The sequence below is a fragment of the Melospiza melodia genome, chromosome 6 (assembly GCF_035770615.1).
Source record: "Melospiza melodia melodia isolate bMelMel2 chromosome 6, bMelMel2.pri, whole genome shotgun sequence".
Lineage (NCBI taxonomy): Eukaryota > Metazoa > Chordata > Aves > Passeriformes > Passerellidae > Melospiza > Melospiza melodia.
In genome coordinates this window covers 21,905,932-21,926,642 of record NC_086199.1, presented here as the reverse complement: position 1 = coordinate 21,926,642, position 20,711 = coordinate 21,905,932, and the positions used below count along the sequence as shown (strand labels likewise).

The following is a 20,711-nucleotide window of genomic DNA, read 5'->3' as shown; positions in this document are numbered from 1 at the left end:
GCTTGCCCACTGAGCTCCACCAGAAGTGTTATTTAAGGACCTGTAGCCTACTGACTGTATCCAAACTCCATTGTTTTCTTTGAACTACCCAGAGGATTTTCTGTGCTCAGCAGTGGAAGAAGTAACATAGAGGTGACAAGTATTACTTTTGGTCCTCCTCGTGTACATTATCTGAGAGCTGTTCAAATGAAGTCAAAGAATGACTTGTAGAATTATAGGACTCAGAAGATCTCAACAAGGGCAACACCCTTGGTGAGATCTGGCCACGTGGGCTCTTCTCCAGAGCTTTGTTCTCTTACTTCTAGGCAGCAGTCGGCTGCCCTCCCTTTGATGTGTGGGCTGTCATTTAACTCTAGATGTGCCTTTCTCTGTGGAAGAGTAGGCCAGAATTTGTTTTACATGACCAAGACATGACACTGTGTTGTGATACTGCAGGAACCCTAAAAGCACATGCTTTTTTTATTTGTAAGTTACATGGAATGATCCTATCAAAACAGCACTGTGTGTTGCTGTGTGGCTTTGGAGCCAGGATCCAACTGATTGTCTGTTTCTTTGTTTTCAGATTCTCCTCTTGGTTGTGAAGCAGATTTTTCCAGATTTTGAGTTCATGTGGCTGGTGGAAGAAGCTAAGAAGAATCTGCCCTTGGAGCTGGATTTCCTCCATGAAGGCAGAAATGCTGAGAAGGTTGCTCAAATGCTCAAAAATTTTGACTTCCTGAAGGTGAGGAAACACATATTTCTTTCTATGTATGTGCATTAATAGTCTTCCTCTCTACGTCTTATGCCCCTCATTCACCAAGTGGAGGAAACGTAAGGAGGGAAAATGAAGTTCAGCCCCTCTCTGTTGTTCATCCTAGACTGCTCTGCTAATATGGACCAGAAAATACTCTGAGACATGCTTTCTCCTTGTTTGTCTCCTACTGAATGCACTCTGTTGGGTCAGGAGTGGTGGCTTGGGACCAGCAGCCTCTGGAGCCAGCTGCTCATTTTCCCAAGTTTTCCTTCTGAATTTCATTTAAATTTTCTTTTTTAACTTGTTCAGAGACTGTGAATTTGCCATTCTTTACTGAGCCATCTGGTGGTACCTTTCCCTGGGCTCTATTTCAACTAAGGGCACAAAATGGACATAGAACAGAAAAGCTAGACTGAAACTGATGATGTCAAGTAGTATCTCAGGAAAAAGCATATTTACATGAGTCCTTCCTACTGCAAAAAAGCACATTCTCACCCTAGAATTGGACATTTATCCTTTATACACATCTATGGCTAGTGCATTCATGTCACTTCATACAGAAACCAAATTACACTCATGTGTGGTCTTCCCCACTGATACTTTTAGCCCACCTCCCCCGCCTCATACTTAGGTCACTTATAAATATCTCAAGTACAACCAGACATGTACACATCTCAGTCTTGGAAAGACATAAGGCCACATCTTCAAAGTCGCACTTTGAAATGTTTTGCTGACATACAAGAGACTCAAGCCTCCAGTGTGTGCTTTCTGGAAACACATATAGTGCCATGGTTGCAGTCACTGATGTGCCCATGGCACACACAAAAAGGCAGCAAAAAACACATCCTGTGGACCTTCATGGATACACACTTCTAAAGGAGCTTGTTCCCTCCTGTTCATGCAGAAGTCCCAAGATAGCAGTGACAGAGGTGTGAGATAAGGTGAGTTTTTGTTAGGCTTTACAGGCTGATCTATCAAGTTTTCCTTGCTCCTTCCATGTAAGAGATGTAATTCCATGTTCCCTAATGCCAGCTTTGGAGCAGTCCTTTTGAAGCCCAGTGTCAGCAATGGCCTTCCCATAGACACAGGTAAAAGCCACCACAGAGAAGGCCAGAGTGGTTTTGCTGAGTGGGTGCCTATCAGAAGTGATGCACCTTGGAGAGCGTATCCATTGCACTGTAAGTAGCATACTGTGAGGTAAATCCCCCTGGAGACAGCCAATCACCTCCTTGCTGGGGTAAGGAGCTATCATGGTATCAATATGTGTAACAATAACAAATGACTTGAGATGGCTAAATAATGGATCCTCTCATCTGACCTGCCAATTCAGAGACATGTTCATCACCTAAAAGCAGCAGAAGAATTTGGTTTCTGTATCATAAATTTTCCTAAACATGCCAGAAAGCTGAGAAGTAGATTTTGTGCTGTGAACCTGTTTGAGCTTTTAAAGCCAGAGATAAATTATTTCCACACACAAGCATTAGAGCCAAACATCTGTGAGTAATTAAAAAAATCACTGAAGAATTTGGCTGTGATTGAGAGAGGCATCTCCGCCAGCATGAATAGCGCTTTACAAGCCCACTGACTTGCCTGTGTAAATCCTGAGGCAAGACTGAGTGTCGTTGGAAGTGAGCTAAGGGATCAGAGAGCTATATGGGATGGGTAACTCTTAGTTTTGGAGTTGGCAGGCTTTCTCACCAATCTAACTGCAGAGAATGGGCATGCAGATAAGCTGGGAAGGCTGTGAGTGTCTGAATCTCCCTTACTCAAAGTGGCATCAAAGCCTAAGCAAGGTTCACATGCAGAGTATAACCAGGGGTGTTGAAAGATGGGACTGAGAGACGCTGAAATTACTCAGCAAAGGAGCCTTTGATCTAAAGTGGCACACACGTGGTAAAGTAGAAGTGGTTTCTCTAGGACAGGAATAGGAGGGAAGCAGCTAGTTTGTAAGGGACTGGGATATTGTCAAGAGTTAAAAGCAACAAATGCTGCTTGTTCAGGAGCTATGATGAGCTACAGTGGCCTGGCTGGTCATCCCCTGGTTTTGGTCGGTTGATGGACAACAACTCTTACCTCTTCCTCTCCTGCTCTAAGGTGCGGATCCTGAGTCCATGGCTGAATCAGGAGGATGAGGAGAAGGGACTGCACAGCTGGCTTACTATTTGTATGATCTAAAATTAATATGTCTGTCATAGTAATGGGGGGCACAGTAATGAGAGTGGCTGGAGCTCCCTTATGTCTTTGCTAAAATGCACATATGTGGCTTCACCCATGTGCAAAAGCAGATTTGGGCAGATTGAGGGTTGGTCAGCACAGTAACATGAGGAACTTCGAAAGGGAATTCAGCAAAATGGCTCTTGACAATAGGGGCTTCAGCATGGGAGAAATTTGTCTAGAGAGGGAGGCTGGAAAATGGGGAGCCAGCCTGAGTGACACTTTTGTCACTGCCTCCCTGGATGACACCAGACTTCTTCTCTGGTACCTCACTCAGCTTGATCTCCCACTTGAATGAAAACTGCTTTGACATTTTACACTCATTACTGTGTTGTTTGCAATAAGATAATTAAGGGTCTCACAGGGTTTCTGTGACAAGTCCCTTATTTGTGACACTCGATTTTTCTCCCAGTTCAATTGCAGATGGCCTAAGTATGCAGGGTTTGTCAGCTCAAAGGCATGCGTGTTCCAGGGGGCACTGCGGAGATACAATTTATGATGAAGGCTTATAATTTTTAAAGCTGCGTAAGTGGACACTGTGCGTAGCAAACAAGATGCAGTTCCTGTCTAAAGGAGCTGAGTGGATGATTCAGAAACTTGCAATAGGTACTAGTTAAACAGCCCAGCTAGAGGAACTGCAGAGCAGGTAAGAAAGGTATCTTAGACATCACTGGGAATGGGAGGTGGTCAGAATCCTGTAGAGCGTGGTCAGAAATGTTGCATGAGATCAGATCCTACAGTAGTTGAATTGCTGTATTATCCTTCTACACATTGCTGCTGTCCTGTGGAAGAGGCTGATGGATGAATTTACCTCCCTTGTGCTCATCAAAAAAGCCAGTCCTCACCTCAGCTGCTTCCATTTTTACTCCTTTTCTGGGATTTGTGTGATATATTCTTCTTCCTTTCCCAAGCTGTTGCTTGACCTAACCCATCTGTTTCTGTTTCAGGTCCCTAGGATCTACTGGGAGCTCTCCACAAGCCGTGTCCTTCTCATGGAGTTTATGGAAGGGGGACAAGTGAATGACAGGGCCTATATGGAGAGGAATGGCATCAATGTCAATGAGGTAACTTCTCAGCCATCTTTGAATTGGGCGTGCTGAGCAGTGCAGAACTGATTTTGACCTTGATGCAAAATGGAGGCTGACAGGATGGGATGGGAGAGAAGAATAAGTACACAAAGATGTGAAGGGAGCAATCAGTCTGAGAGATCTCTTTTCTTGTGCTCTTTGGAAAAGTACATAATCCCTTTTGAGGAACACTTTCCTGTAGGCTGCAGAACTAGGAAGATCTTCAAGGAGACATAGTGAAAGAGGACCATGCTCTTACATTAAAGATACTCATGGTTTGTTCCAAGATGGATGTTCCTGTTACCCTAAAGGAACAACTTCAGTTTCTGATTATTTTTATCTCATGAAGTTTGTTATTAAGATTTGAAAAGTTCTGTCTGTAGCAAAACGTGGTCAGCTCCATTCATCTGGCCTAGTCAACTGGTCCAAAGTGAGACAGTTGTTTCTTTGAGTGAGTTTATCCTATACTTCCACTATCGGCAGAGGTGAAATCTAGCTCAGATAGAAGAGTGAATATTCCTCAAGTCTTGAGAGTCAGAAGGGCTTATTTTGATGTATTAACAGAAGGGCTCTTGAGCAATATGTACATTTAGATTTTGAGGTGGGCTTCCTCATAGATCTCAGACAGCAGGTCCATTTTGAGACTGAGGTAGTTAGCATAGTGTAGCTCCCTAGGATTTTCTTTGAATTTTCTCAGACTGCTGGAGATAGAAAAACTGAAATTAGTTGTTTCTCTACAACTGTGCTAACTTGCAGAGGCTTTTGCTTGTGATAGGAGTAATGTAGGGTGAAAATTTTTGCTAATTTTTTTATTTATTCATGCCTTTGGGAAGGTTGTTTTGTGATGACTTGGCACAATACATCTATGCAGCAGTGAAATCACATACTTTCCTGAATCTGAACTAGTCTCTAAATAATAGCTAAGAAGTAATTTTTAAAAAGGTGTCAACAGACTTCTACTACTGCAAAGTATAAGCCTCAGAGTTCCAGCCATCTGTCAGGTAGAGGATGTTACTCAGCTCGGTGGTAGGACTGAATTTTCTTTCTTCCTTTTCTCTCCCCATCTCCTGAAATTAATGATTGCCAACAAAGCAAGGTAGAAAGGGGGGAATACTGAGCCAGACAGAATAATGTGATGGGAAAAGAGATCTGTTATTATGGCCACAGTAAGATGAGGTAGGGGCAGTGCACGTCCCAGACTTATCCTGTGGCAAGGTGCAGCAGATGGGGACAAGGTTGCCTAGGTTAATTATTGGCTGCTGCTGTTGTTTCCCTGGGTAAAGGACTGTATGGCATAGTGGGGAGATGGGCAAAAAGGCAGCAGACCCTGAAAGGAGCATGAGGAGGGGGTGGCAACCCAGGTTTCCTGTGATCTGGTTTGTAATATGACAGCAATCTTGCCTTTCAAGAGATGCATTAGCTCCCTATAAATCACCCAAATATATTTGTTTTATCAGTCCCTCTATCATTTTACTCCATTTTGTTTTATGGTGTGGAGGAAGAGGAGTCTTCACTAAGCAGGATTTCTTTTTTGTGACAATGCAGCCTTGAAAAGCAAGCTGAGCCTCTCTCCTCTAAATGGAAAGGATCCCTGAGGTGAAAGCTCCCTTCAAACCAGGTTACTGACATTTACTTAATACCGTCTGTAGCAGGATTATCATTAAAGCTGCCCAAAAGCACATTAATCTCTCTGGATCCGTCCAAGTGCTGGATTGTAATGGCATTTAATCAGAGAAGGCTTTGATTTCTAAAGACAAGTGCAAACATTGAAATATCTGCCTGTGGAACAGTTACTTATTCATGTACAAGTGTACTTGTACACTGTAGTGTAACTGAGGAGGAGCATGCAACTGGGATATTGACGGTGAAAGGAAAATCTGGAGAAGGGAGTTACCAAGAATGAGACGGCAGGAATTTTAAGGGAAGACTAGAACATGGCAGGGCTAAGAAGGGAGCATCTGGAAACTGGACTCTTCCTATTTTAAAACACAACATTTGCAGTCTTAGTTGGGAAGGAATATTTGGAAGAAGTGGGTAGAGCAGGGAAGAGAGAAAAATTAGACTGGGGGCTCTCAAGGGGTTTGTAGCATACTATATACAGGAGGAAAGGAAGGGCAGCAAGGCTACTTAGAGCATGGATTTTTAAAGAAGATCCCAAATGGCACAAACATTCCTTTTGTATCCATTCTGATTATACCAGATTCATTTGTATTTGCATACGAATCTTAACATTATCTTTGGTCTGCCACATGTGTTCTCCATCCTTCTTCGTGAGTTCTCTGCCTGTCACTGCAGAGGCTGCTGTATCAGTGGGCTCTAGGACCTGCGGAACTTCTAGATGTGCTCATGGCATGTGCTGTATAGCCTCAAACCAACCAGCCAGCTCAGGTAGCCAAGTGAAGAGTCCCCATGATCAGCCTGATTTGGATTTGAGTCGGAAAGGAAACAATGCCATGTACTTCAGCTTGCTAAGAGCCTGGTCACGCGCCATGGTTGATTCACAAGTCAGAAAAGTGTTTTGTCCAGCTGAGAATTGAAAGCAAACAGCTAAGGTACTTAAGATGAGCTACTGTGTGCAATTATTGCCATCTGTTACTCCATCCTACTGTGTTGTTTTCCTTCTTTCTGTTACTAAATGGATTCTGCACTGAAACACTATCTCTTAGCTCGATAAAGAGCCGGGTACCTTCCTGTAGCTGACGGCTTTGCAACTTGAAATAGACTTTCAGTGTGGGATTTACCCTTCTGCCAAGAGTCAGGAGCTGTAGCTGTGTAGCTGCTAAAATTTAAGTGGGATTTCCCAGGGTGGGATCCTTTTGTCAGCAGTGGAAACCTCTCATGTCTGAAGTATTTGTGCTTATAACACTCAAGTGTTAGATGAAGCAGAGCATAAAGAACACCGTTTCTAGGGAAAATGGCTATTCTTGCTCTTTGCACTTACTGAGTTAGTCTGACGAGAGGTTTCTTTGCAGATTCTCTTACATTTCATCTTGTCTGAAGCTTAGTGAAATTCACAAGGCACTGATAAGCAGGAGTAGTGACCTCTGCTATTTTCAGCTTTTGAACTGTGCACAGACACCAGGTAAAAGAGTTAAATTACACACAGACCTGTTTCTTACTGAAAGTTGGTATTGAGCATCGATGTCAATCAATTGCTTAAGTCTCAACAAGATGCTTTACATTAAATCCAAGGAAATACAACTGCATTTAAAACCAAGGGAAATGATCCCCATGGTCATTTTGGGTCTGACAGAGATGCAAGAAAAAATAAAAAAACAATGACTAGTCTTCTCTAGCTGTGCCCTTTTGAGAATCTGTGCAAACTTGATAAGTTAGTCCCTCAGTTCCCTGGGTGAATGAATCAGAGTATTTCTCCCCACCTACATGCCATGGAAGACAGAGCATTGAGCATGAAAATAATTTCCTGAGTCCTCAACAGAGAATATGGGGCATGCTGGGAGTGTGCTCCAGGAGTCCTAAAAACTATTCCTGTATCTTCAGGTCATCAAGTGTGTTCAGACATCATCTTGCTGTGATGCTAGATCACAGCATAGTAATAGAACTGCCTAACAGAGCACTTTTGATCTTCACAAGTGGATCACAGGGTATGAAATCAGATCTCTTGTGTGACCATCCTAATCTACTATGGATCAGAGCCATTTCAGAGCAGAGGCAGAGAAGGCTTCAAATTGTGGCTATTCTCCATCCACACCCTTTGCTAATTTGACACCAGTTTAATTGGCCAGAATTGCTGTAGCAGGATTAAGCAAAACCTTAGACAATGGCTGTAATAACAACAATGAAAGCAAGCAAAAACCCAATACAGTCTTCAATCCAATTAACCTTCGATTAAGGTTCCAAAATCAATGCTATTATTTTGGCCGGAGGAGGTAATATTGAGCCCTGAGAAATGAGCTGCACAACGACCTTTACTTTTAATGAGATCAATAGAAGTTAGTGTCGCCATCTCTTAAAATAATTGGCAAATATTACAGCCAAATTAAAGCCAGAGACTAGTATCTCCTCCTGATCTAAAGAGACAGTCACAGATGGAGGTAGGATGGGAAGGGATGATGCCCTATCAGGCAGTTTCATCTAGGACTTATCAGGGGCAGGCAGTGAGATCATCAATATAGGACCATGACACAGTATTTTTTTCTTTGCCTTTCTTCTTCGTGTCAGTTAGAGGCATAGAGCCAGAACCACTCCAGCTTGCTCACAAGTCCAGGAAAGAAAGCATCAGTGACTTTCCCCAGATAACCCAAGCTGGTTTGTTACATTGCATTATATCATTCTACCCATGAGCATGATATATGTGGTTTTTACTGTAGGAATGCTCATAAACTCAAATTTACATGCATTCTTTCTTTCCTGAGAGGTTTCTTGGTAATTTTTGTATGTTGGTATTTTTAAAGACACTCACTTGTGATGGACTTTCTAGAGTTTTGTTACTGTCACGTTGCTCTGTCAGTGGGTGTGCTGATTTGTTGAGGGGGGAGTTGCATAGAGGGGCAAGGCTGACAGGTTGTCTAGCTTTCAAAACTGATGGCAGCAACATATTTTGGCTGCATATATCACTGCTGGTACCTGCACTACAGCTTGGGATCCTCTGAGTTAGGTGACAGAAATGCAGTAGGTGCACTTGTTAAAATATTTAGTACACTGGATATGACTCCATTACCAAGAAAAAGTGGGGATTAGTAGGGAAATTGCAAAGCAGGTAAGAAACTCATAGAAGCAATGAGATTTGCTCTTCAAACAAATCTCATTAAACAGATTGGCAATGACTTGAACACAAACAAAACTGTATCAAGGAGATTGTTGATGACACCAAGCTGGGAGGTCTGACATTGTAGAGGAGGACCAGAGTAGCAAAAGCACTTGTTGACCCTGAGGACTGAAGTGGTAGAAAGGAATAAAAGGAGCAATGTCAAGTGGAAAGTCAGATTGAGTAGGTAAAAAGCACTTGGGTGATGTGTTTAGGTTGCTCTGAAGTCCAGCTCATATACATGTATCTGTCACTCCATTGCTTGATTGTTGTCAGCAATCTGTTTATTCCTCAGCTCTGTTTTTTTTCAAAATGAAAACATTGGGCTGAAAATGTGTGGTTTGCCTGACACAATGTCATGGTCATGTCATATAATTTGGCAATGGCAGGTTGGTATTTACATTGACTGGTAAAGGCCACAGGCTCACTTGGTGACTGTAGTCATCGTGTTCTGCTGCAGCGCAGACAGGCAAATTTAGCTTCTTTTAGGCAATAACACTCCTTCTGGCAATAGGCAGAGGCATGCCTCTGGCCAGACCCAGAGCCTGATGTCATCCTGATATATCAAGCTAAGCTCTGCTTGCTGATCAGCATAGTTTTTGTTCTTATGTGTTATGCCTAAATTATGCCATTCATGACACCCGCTTTTACCTGGTTGTATTTCTTGTAGCGCATGCAGAGCTACAGGTGCTTCTGCTTCCTTGCTATTCAAACCTCCTAACTGGTAGACTGTTCCTCCTCTGCCATCCCTTAGCCAGCTTTGGAATCTTCAGCTCTTTTAATCTTTATCCCAAGTAAATGCCTCCTGCATCCTGCTCATTTATTTGCTTTTTCTGAACTCCCTCTGTGTAGTCTGCATCTCTTGAGTTAATGAGGTATCTGGAAGTGAATGCAGAATTCCAAGACTGATTATTATTTTTTTACAGTGTGCAGCAGAACAATGCTGGGGGACACTGGTGGGGACACTGGTAATGATAAAGACCTTTTTTGTTGGATGATACACAGGGAAAGGACTGATGACCTGTCTGTGTCATAACAAAAAGCCTGTGTTTTAACTGTGGTCTTTGCTTCTGTAAATCATTGCAACCTTTTTTCTAATTTGTGATGCACCTGAGGTCTTACATAGCCTAAATGTGTGCTGAATTCCTCCCTTCTCCTGAGCGGAAGTTTTCATAAGTCTGTTTTCTCATTTCACCTAGCCGTATTCTTCCAAAGTGAATTCTGTAGTTATTATTTATCCAGTGGCCTTCTTAGTAAGGGTGGAATAAGGGCATGAAGTGACAAGGCACAGTACTGAGAAATTAATGTATATAAAAGTTTCATGGTTTTTTCCGTAACTTTTTCTCAAGAAATGTGAACTCCCTTTGTCTGAATTATGATATGTTGCTATTCACATACTACAGTTTAAGACCTAGAGTGTAAAGCTTCCTATTTTGTTTAGAATTTGACAGTATTGTTGCTTTCTGTCTTAATTTATTTTGTATCCTATTTTAGAGGTATGGCAACAGACAAAATTATGTGAAAATACTTTAGTGTGCGCCACAACTCCATGGTAATTTTTTTCTGAAAGTGAAGACTGTTTGCAGAAATATGATTGCATCATAAATCTCTGTAACATATCTTCTGTATGCTAATGAAATAGTACAGAATACATTCATATGTCTTAAAGAAGTCAGAGTTTAGTTGAAGATACTGGAGATAGTAAAGGTTGTATGTTCGGGAATAGGTAACTAAAGAACAGCAGGGAAGAGCGAGAGGATGGGGATCTTGCAGTGAACATTGTCTTCTTCCCATGATCCAGCCTGTGAGTCTGAGCAGAGATATGACCCTTCTGTTTCATGGGAGGATGGGAAGATGGATCTCAAGCTGCTTTTGTGTTGCACTATGGGCTGCAAGAGACTGTGACCATAGGTCTATTTAGTCACTTTTCTGCTGATGGTGACTCAGGATGGGGGAACCATCTCTGCATATGGAACTTGCAGCCGTATCATAAGATGCTGTTAATGAGGGTGGCATGGATAACCAGGTGAGAGGTGTTTGTAGGATCCTAGGATATTTGGATTTGGAAGGGAACCTCAGGAAGGTTTCTATCAAATCTTCTAAGGCAGGGTCAGTTATAAGGTCAGACCAGCTTACTCAGGGTGTTAGCTAGTCAGGTCTGTAAAACTTCTAAGGATAGAGATTTCACAACCTCTTCAGCTACGACCAATCAATAGGTTTGCAGAACTGCCAGTCCTTGTCTGGACTTGTGTTCAGTGGGTATGAGGCATCATCTTGGGCCCCAGATTGTCCCCAAGTCCTCATCTTCTAAAATCCTGTGTTTTTCCATGCTCTTGGAAGACAAACAGCTGAGACAGTGAGGGCCGAGTGTGGTTAGCCCAGTGTGTGCACCAGTGTCAGGGTTGATGCTGTCATCGGTCATAATGTCTGAGTCCATTCCTTCTGGTGTATGGGTCCCTGGGAGGCTTTGTGAATGAGTTATGTGATGGGCTTAAAGCAGACTATTTGGCATGTCCTTGGGCTGTCAGCAAGGGCTACTCAGCTCTTATATGAGATCACAGCACCTGGTACATTGGTCCTATCTAATTTTAGAGCTTGCCGATCAAGGAGACTTGTAAGGGTCACTTCATGGCTCTGGTGATCTCTGCTGGTGATTCAGAAGGGAAACATCACTCCCCTCAGTCAGTACTTAAAATAACACCTGCATGGCATTGGGGAAGCTGCAGTACAGGAGATCACAGGGCTGTGCTGTTCGTCAGCGTGGGTGATTCATCGTGGGGCGGGCCAGCGTTCACGTGGTTCAGCAGTGGTTCCAGGTCCCACCTGAGGGACAGAGGATGGTTTCACCTGATCCTACCACTGTCCCTGTTAGTGTGCTGCAGGAAGGGTTCTTGTTCTTTTTCCTTATTTCTAGTTACTTACTTGGCCACTATTCATTGTGAATGCTCCTCTCAGAGGTCGCCATGTTTCAGAGTAAAGCAAGCCCTTTGTTGTCTGTCTGGTTTTCTGCAGGATGAGTTGTCATTACTATCCCTGTTACCTCTTCTACCACCTCTGCTTATGGGGACAGCTGCCAGTTTGCTGCTTACAGAGTGTGTCTGGAGATATGCTTGGAATAATTTATAACAACTGTCTTTTAATTGCTTGTTCAGCACTCTGCTGTGGAGCACTGTGCCTCTTGGGATGGTAGGGAGAGCTGGTGGAGGGATGGCAGGGCAAGGCTGCTGTGTTAGTGCAGGGCAAGGGACTGATCTCGTGCCCTGGGGATGTTTGCTTTCTCCTAGGAGGTTTTTAACTTTAATAACATCTCTTCGTGATAAGGAGCAATAGTATGGAGGGACACAGCACTGATAGGATGTTTTAAACAGCTTTTCTCTGCTTCTTCATCTTCACAGACATTGCAAATCAGATTAGCATGGGTCTGAGGAACGGAAGAGGCAAAATGGGGGACAGTGTGATGGAGAGAATGGAGGGAGGGGAGAGGGAGTCCATGTTCATTCTGGTGGGCAGACTGACTAGCTGAGTCTTCCCTCACCCCTTCTTCACCGTGTCCTGCTGCCATCCATGAGTGGAAGCACCTGAGTCTTCCTCCAAGCAGTCTTACTCACCCAGCAGCAATTTCCCTACCTTCCCTGTAAATGCATGTCTGCCGCTCTCTGCTGTCCCACTTTCCTCCTCATTACCAGAAACCCCATTCCTACCCACAGGTACTATCTCTTTTTTTTTTTTTGTGCTTGACAAGTGGCTTTAAATAACCTGTGTTCCCACAAACACCTTCATGGTGCTTCCTGCATGGATCCTTCCCTGAATGCCCTGGACCACCCTGCTAACTTTTGATGCCCGCAGCCACCCTGTGCCTCCATCAGTGTGAGGAGTTGCGGGAGCTTGTGTAGGGATATGAGCATGTACAGACCCTTGCTTCCTGGGTTGTCACACAGGCTGCCTCCCCTCCCTGGCAGGCACCCTACTGTGGGTGGCAGCGTGTGACCATCTCTTGTCTCCTCACAGATCTCTCGCAACTTGGGGAAGCTCTACAGTGAAATGATCTTTGTGAATGGCTTTGTGCACTGTGACCCACACCCAGGCAATGTGCTAGTGAAGAAGTGCCCAGCCTCTGGCAAAGCTCACATTATCCTCCTGGATCATGGGCTCTACCAGGTATGTAGGTATGAGGGCCTTCCAGGGCCTTGTGAAGCTGCCTTTGGGCATCAGGCTGCAGCCTTGCCCCTCTAAGCACATATGAATAAGTTTTTCCTAATACTTCCATAATGCTCTAATGGTATTTTATGACTCTGAAGTGGAGAATAGGGCAGAAGTAAGGGATGGAAGACTTTTCCCCCTGCTTCCTGTCCTCTGTGGGCTTCTGGGAACCGTGTCTCTATTGCCAGGTGCTGAGCGAGTCATTCCGCATGGACTACTGCCGCCTTTGGCAGGCCCTCATCAAGGCCGATATGAAGAGGGTGCAGAAGTACAGCCGGCGGCTTGGAGCAGGGGATTTGTATCCTCTCTTTGCCTGCATGCTGACTGCCAGATCTTGGGAATCTGTCAACAGGGGCATTGACCAGTCACCAGTCTCTGCCAGTGAGGTAGGTCTTGTGTGTCCTTCCCTAACATGTGCCCTTGCTTCTCCTCAGTACTTTTCTATGGTGAAATCACTTGGACCATTGATAGTACAGCAGTCCTGGGCAATCCCTGGCAGCTCTGTAGCAATTTCTGCAGTGATAGCTGATCTAGAAAAGAGCTAGAACTCCATCTGGAATATGCAATATGTTTTATAGTGGCTGAATTTAATTTCCCAGATTCACTTGTCATGGGCTGCTTAAATTTTGTATAATATTTTAATACCTAAGTATTCACTATTTCTGGCTGGGGAAATATTAGTGGATTGTCCTTTTCTTAAAAAAAATGTTGAATGCAGCTGTGCAGGAAACCATCAAGGAGGCTAGGATAAGGTACAGGAGATATAAAGGTTTATTGGGAAGACATGAGAAGGGTAATGCATTCTCACTATTCATGTAAATGACTATCAGCGCTGATATAAACTTCTAAAAAACCCTGGAAATTATCTCCCAATCAAAAACCCTATTAACTTGGAGTCAAGGTTGCTTAACTGCAGATCCTGTCAACTCAATCACTACAAATCTGGGAAATTGCCACTTACATTTTCCACCCTTTCGTATCCACACGTGCTGGCATCCTTCTCATGCCTCCTTGCACACCTGTAACACACAATACCCCACCTTAAGAATAGTAGCAGCCCTGCCTATGTGCTCTTTCTAGAGAAGACCATGAAGTAATGTGATTCAGCCAATGGACAAGTGTCTGTAAGCAGAAGTGTGTTGCATCCTATAGTTTGCTTTTATCTGCACACATCTGTAGTAGAGTGGATGAAATTCATTTAAGTAGTGTTATAATACTGTCCTATGAAATTCTCCTCCAAAAGTTCCTTCATTTTGATGGATGTGGCAGAATTTGCTGTACTGGCTTGCCATTATCCATAGCAATGAGTTGGTCAGATATCTTGGGTAATGGACCCCCTCCCTCCCAATTACCTGAGTTAATTTTCTGCACGTCAGAAATCATATAATGACTAGCTAACAGATCTGTGCTCGATCTGGTGAGTTCTGAAGCTGGTAGCTCCAGAAGAAAATTCAGAGGTGCCCAAGCAAATTGGCACAGCATTGACTCCAATACTACAAGGCCAGTGTTGAATCTGAGTTAGTGAGCAATGTTTATTCCCAACTTCCTTGTGAAGGTTACACCAGAGGTGTAGCTGCAGCTACATGGTACCCTGTGTGTGCTAATGAACTTTGTCATTGAGTTGAATTGCGTGTATGGAACCAGCTCTGTTGTCTTTGCCTACATGACACAATTAATGCTGAAACTAGATAATCCTGCAGCAGATAATGGGGAGCTGAGCAGATTTGCTGTGGCATTAGGAAATGAGCTGCTGCTTGCCCTTACTTTAGAGGTGAATTTGAAAGATTTTATCAGCAGCAAGAGCTGAGCGCTGTGTAGGCAGGTACCATCAGTGCAGAGCTCCAGAGAGTGTGCCTGAGGATGTATCAACATGACAATAGCCTGTGAGACAAGGAAACAACCTTCCTGAAACAAAATCTTATCTGTAGTGCTGTACTCAGTCTGGGACACTGCATCTCAAGAAAGGTTTGATGAAGCTGGGGCAAGTCTAGTAGGAATCTACAAGGACTAGTGGCCAAGCAGATGCAACCCATGAGGTAGGTCTGAGCAAGTTAGGTCAGAAAAAAATCTGGAAAAGGCAGGTCAGGAAGAATTGTAGAAGTGATTTTCATAAGTGATTTTCTTGCAGCACTTAGAGTGCTGCAAGCAGGACAAGCAGTCATGGGTTTAAATACAGCTAAACATGAGAAAAGCCAGATCTAGTGACAAAGCAGTGAAATGCCAGTGTAGATGGTCTGGGGAGGTTTTGATTCATGTTACTGGAGAATTTAGGTGCAGGCTGGGCAAATGTAAGAGGATTGCCATAGGTATGGTTTTTCCTGCCTTAAGCCAGGGCCAGACAGCTGATTGCTCAGGGTGGCTGCTAGCCTCATCTCATCTGATTTAATGATGTCTTTTGCTGCATCCTGCAGCAGCCTCAGCAGCTGCAGCCAAGGGCCTTTTCTCAGGTCCTGTGGCTTAGCTTATTTCTTCCTCTGCACACAAGCTTTGCCCTTGACAGAAAGTGACAGTTCTGATGACTGATCATGTGGTTGTTTTGTGATGTGGACAAGCAGCTGGAGCTAAAAATAAAAGGAAAAGAAATAGAAAAGAAAACCTATGTCTGGAAAATAATGTAAGCTCTGCAATAATGCTGGCTGGGGAAAGGCATAAGAGATAATCAGGGAGGAATTTTCTGCCAACAAATAATGGAACAAAACAACGTTTAGGAGAGCTGAGCATCTTCTTGCTGAAGCCTTGTGTATCTGGTTAGTGATGGAGGCAGGAGGACACAAAGATTGGTTTGTCAGCAGCAACCATGGTGGTGTGTGAGCTGTGTACATCACTGACCATCATGACCTGCACACCCAGTTTGTGCAGGTCTGTTACTTTATAATAAGTTTGAAGTTCACAAAGAGCGTGAGATCCCACGTCATGCAATAGAGGCCATCCCTCATTCCAGAGAAGAGAAGGCATTAGAGCTGTCATTTCCCACAAAGGAGCCTCCTTCCTGTATGAAGTTATTTACTGTCCTCCTGGATTTTGTAGATTTCAGATGTCCCAGAGATTTGTTTTTGGATTTCATGTCATGATTCATGTCGTAGCCTCTGTAGGAAGAGGTGGGGACAAGGTATGCATATAGGATCAGCTCCCAGCTACACTACATTTGCTGGGATGGTGAGGGAGCTCTCAGATCTAAAAACATGAAGAAGAGGCATGGCTGACTGTCCTGCATGCTGTGGTGGCTTGTATTTGGAGAGGAGCTCATCTTAAATGGCTCAGGCTGTAGTCCCTAAGTTATCATTGAGTTCTTTCAGTAGGCAATATGTTGGAATCTGGAGAACGAGAGAAAATGAAGGATTGCCTTGAACTTACCCTCTTTCCTTAATTATCTGCTACTGGCTGCTGTCATACAGGATATAAATCTAGATCTGACAGATGACAATTTGATGATTTTTATCTCTTGGGTTAACATGGTGCTTAACTGCATAATTTTTTTCTCACCTCTGCTGAATTGTGTTGAGGACAGAGGACTAAACTAGGCCGTGGAAATGGCTTCATCAATATAACATAGAACCATGAGTTGCATGGGGCAGTGAAGACCAAGCAGCTTGGTTGTCTTTGCAGCATGCCTCCACCTTCTTGAGCAATTCTGCTACCTCAACTCTGCCAGTTTTGGGGCTGGTGAGGTGAGAAGTCTCCAAGGGCAATATTGAGATCTGGTTGCTGCAGGCTGCCTAGGACTAAGAACCAAGACAGCAGTGAGTGTTCTCCTGAGAGGCTATTAATCCTGCCAGTGAGAGGATGGGTCCTTACCTCACTGAGGGGCAGACGGGATATGGCAAGAGTGATCTGTGCTATGAGTGCTGTTCCCAGTGTCTGCAGGAAAGCAGACAGAGCTCTGTAGCTTCTGCCCTACTGTCATGGTCTGTTAAAACACTGTTCTCTTCCTGGCCAATCTCAGCTGCATCTGGACCTGAATTTGCCATCTACTCTCACCTGCTCTCTCCTTTCTCCCTGACATGACCTGGCTGGCCACAGGACATGGAGATCCGGTCCAACGCTGCTGCTTACTTGCCCCAGATCACCCAGCTCCTCAACAACGTTCCCCGCCAGATGCTGCTGCTGCTGAAGACCAACGACTTGTTAAGGGGGATTGAGTCAGCCCTGCACACACGGGCCAGTGCCAGCTCCTTCCTCAACATGTCTCGCTGCTGCATCAGAGCTGTTTCCACGTGAGTCTCTTAGCCAGGCATCAGAGGCCAGACAAGGAGCAGCAGGAGCTGCAGGACAGACCCTGAGATGGTGGTTGGATCCAGTCAAAAGTTCACATGATAAGGCAGAATCCTTGTGATGGTGCAGCTCTAAGAACAAACCAGAAACTCCATCTGTAGATTGTGTCTGGTGGTTGTCAAGCAGGTCGATGGTGACCAGACAGGGCTGAGGTCAAGTGAAGAGGTCAATATGTGAGTTGAGGTCCAGGCCATGGGGCTTCACAGCAGGGCATGAGCAGAGGACCATTACTCTCCCAGTGTAGCTCAGGCAGGAACTGAAGGTGCAGGTCTGAGATTACCTGAAGTTCTTGGGCCTATGAGCAGAGGGTTGGGGGTGGTTCCAGGCTAATCAGGGCCATTAAGGCTTATTAGGGCCTCACTCAGGGAGCCTGACAAGGCTCTGACTCAACCTCTTGACCTGTTATTGTTAGCTGTGGATCTCTTCCTCTCATTGTGGTCCTACCCCTGCTCAGTTACACATCTCAGCCTCTGTCTGTGCTGTTCTTACACCCATCATCCTCTCCAGAGAACAAGCCTGTCACCCTGGGGCTAGAGACGGGGTTAGAGTCAGAGGCCTTAGGTTAAGGGTTTAGGATTTTTCCCCCCAGAGGAGGAGAAGGGGCTTCTTGCCCATTATAGGCATTGCCACTAGGCAGTATTTGTGTGTAGCATAGATCTGAAAGTTCACTGCAGCCTGATTGAGGGGCTTGGGCTGACTGAAGATCAGGGTGATGTTTAAAAGCCAGGAACAGGAGTTGTGCAAGTGATTTCCCTCTGTGAGTCTTATGAATCAATGCACTTCTGCCTCAGATTCTTCCTCCTTGTAGATGAAATCTTGGGCTGATGAGGGACCTATGAATCCCAATTAGCCCCTGCTAAAGAAAGGCGAAGAAATACTTTTCCTGGAGTCTGTATGTCAGGATTGCTGGACTCTTAAAAGTGTGCTACCAGGAAAAGCAATAGGAGTGTGTACCTGTCTCTGTGAGCTGAGGTGAAGCTGGCCTAGAAGCAGAGGAATGCCATGTCCCAGGATCACTACACACAGTGGGAAGAGAACTGAGTTCTCAAGGGAGCAGGCTGTCTCTTCTGCCAGTTTCATTCTAAGAAAGGTGGTCCCCAGCTCCTCAGAAGCACTGCTTAGAGAAAATCCCTGCTCCCTGGGAATTCTCCAGATGGGGAGATATTGCCACCCCTGGGGAGCGTCAGTTGTGCAGAAGATGTAGGACAGGCCTTCTGCCTCCTGGGCTGTTTCCTGCTGGATCTAATGCAGCTGTTTCTCTCATTCTAGGTACCAGAGGAGCAAGAGTCACTCGCTTTACAGGAGGGCCCAGATCTCACTCACAGAAGCCCTAAGCCTGTGGCAGATCAACTTATATGAACTCTTTCTGTGGCTGAAGGGGTCCCAGCTGGGGAACTGGGTCATTGCTCTCCTGAGACGGATGCAACATTTCACATACTGACATGAACTGGTGGGAGAGGCCTGGGTGCTCCCTCCCTCCCTTCTGCTCTCCATGGCACATTTGTCTTTCTGACTATTTCTGTCTATTTTTGGGTCTTACTCCACATTACACACTGCACTGTCCTTTTCTTTTACAGCATTAGCTTCCTCTGTGGCACAGAGAGGTTGAGTTGGTACCAGAGCCCTATTGTTTTGTGGTTTAGGAAAAGTAGGTGCATGACACCTTGTGCCAGGAAAGACAGGTAAGGATACCTTCTTTCCTCATTTGTGCAAGTTAAGTTCCACTCAGATTCTAGTGGGATTGTGCTGGAAGCAAATGCCTCTTTGACTCTTTCTTAAACAATCTTAAAGAATTTAAGAGAATCCCAGCCCTACCTAGAATGCCCCAAAACATTTCTTAGACCCTCAGAGGTGGTAAGTCCCTTTAAAATGCAATAGGGTTTCTATTAGTTTGTGCAATCTCCTTAGTCTGATTTCTGTTTAGGTGTGCAGAAGGTTTCTCAGAGGAGTGAGACCTTGTGGAAAGCTGTCACTAGGGTTTTCTTTTCTAGCTCCAGGGAAAGAGGACTCAAATGGTGAGAGTGGTGGACTGGGAGTCCAAGTTTCTAAGGTTCATCTCCAGTCCTGTCAGCAAGTGCCTCTGTTTTTGGACTTCTCCTGGCCTGTTTCTTTGCAGGTGAAATGGGAGAAGGGGACAGTGATCTTGCCCCTCTTCTGAAATTCCAGGAAGGCAGTAGGAATGACAGCTCAGTGCTATAAACTGCTGGTAATGTATATGTACTGTACAATACTTCCACATGACAAAATAAATGTGTTGTATCGAAGACTTTGGGGGAGGGATGCTTGGCTGTGCACTAGAGTTATGTTTGGGTCTCTAACCTAAGTCCTGTTTCCATTTCTCCACAAGGGAGTGATGCCAGGCACTGCCGGCAACTCCTTGTAAGCAAAATGTCCACTTGGTCTCTTCTCTGCCCAAGAGGTTTGTGCCGCATCCGAGTCCTCTGGCACTGCATCACATGTGTGTTGGGATGGAATGCAGGAGCAGGCATCTTTCTGCTGGGAGGACACCTCAAACCCTTCCCAGATCCACGCTGAGTCTGCCTGCTCCCTGCCTGTGGGAGTGCACTGCAGCACATCTGTGAGATGTCACCATTCCCATGGCACAGTGAGCATTTCACCTTGTCACTGCCTGTGACGTTTTACTGCTCTGGCCCAGACAAAAACCTGCCATTTGCTCGGTGGTGCAAGTGACAGGTCTGATGGCTTTGATTCTGCAGTCTTTTCTACAGAAAGCCTCACCTAGAGGTCTGCTTTATGTGAGGCGTAATTGAGATACTGGGATACAGCTCTGCTGCTTGTAAGAATTCCTTTAGCCAGGAAAGGTGGATGGAGGTGGCTGCTTACATCATCTCAGCTTTTCTCAAACTATCTTGGTGAAAGGGGGTATGAAGGACAGGATGGGAATGTTCATGTACTGTCAGAAAGCTTGCTAAGCTGAGGGTTACACCAAACTGTGTCTGAGAGCAAGCCACAAGAAGGCCATTTACTCTCCCAGTTTCCATACAATTTTCCAACTTGCACAGGTGTGAGACCCCACCTTGAAGTGAGTTTATTTGCTTGGGAAGGGGAGCAGGGGACAGAGTGCAGGTAAGTGTGTGTGTGAGTCCCTGGCAAATCAATCATCTTGGTGGCTGTGCAGGAAAGGGAAGGAAAGTAATCCAGAAAAGGTACCTGGCTGCTGGTGGGCTTGGGCATGTGGGTTAGGGGCTGCAGATGTGCAGACAGTGGCTGTGTACATGCACAAGCATGTCGGCAGAACTGGCTGGCTCGGGACTGCCAAGAAGTGGTGTGTGATTGGCAGGGTTCTGGACAAGGTATTGCTGAATGTGGGTTTTAGGTCTCTTTGGGTAGTCAGTCACCTGATCCTGGCATTAGCTCTCTGAGCCCTTCCTGCTTTGGGGGCAGCAGCAGGAGTGATGTGCTCTCTGATCTTTGCTAAGATCAAACGAGAAACCCA

General features: G+C 44.9%; 1 protein-coding gene across 3 annotated transcripts in view; it reads left to right on the top strand.

The window, feature by feature from the left end:
* ADCK1 (aarF domain containing kinase 1) overlaps nucleotides 1-19,518 on the top strand; it is a 72,695-nt gene extending 53,177 nt beyond the window's left edge. For all 3 annotated transcript variants that reach the window (XM_063160202.1, XM_063160201.1, XM_063160203.1), the window contains exons 6-11: nucleotides 563-721; nucleotides 3,895-4,011; nucleotides 12,791-12,940; nucleotides 13,171-13,368; nucleotides 17,003-17,196; nucleotides 18,524-19,518. In XM_063160202.1, coding sequence (XP_063016272.1) covers nucleotides 563-721; nucleotides 3,895-4,011; nucleotides 12,791-12,940; nucleotides 13,171-13,368; nucleotides 17,003-17,196; nucleotides 18,524-18,695 — 990 coding nt within the window. In that variant the 3' untranslated portion in view covers nucleotides 18,696-19,518. The remainder of the gene's footprint in view (nucleotides 1-562; nucleotides 722-3,894; nucleotides 4,012-12,790; nucleotides 12,941-13,170; nucleotides 13,369-17,002; nucleotides 17,197-18,523) is intronic.
* The last annotated feature ends 1,193 nt before the right edge of the window (nucleotides 19,519-20,711 follow it).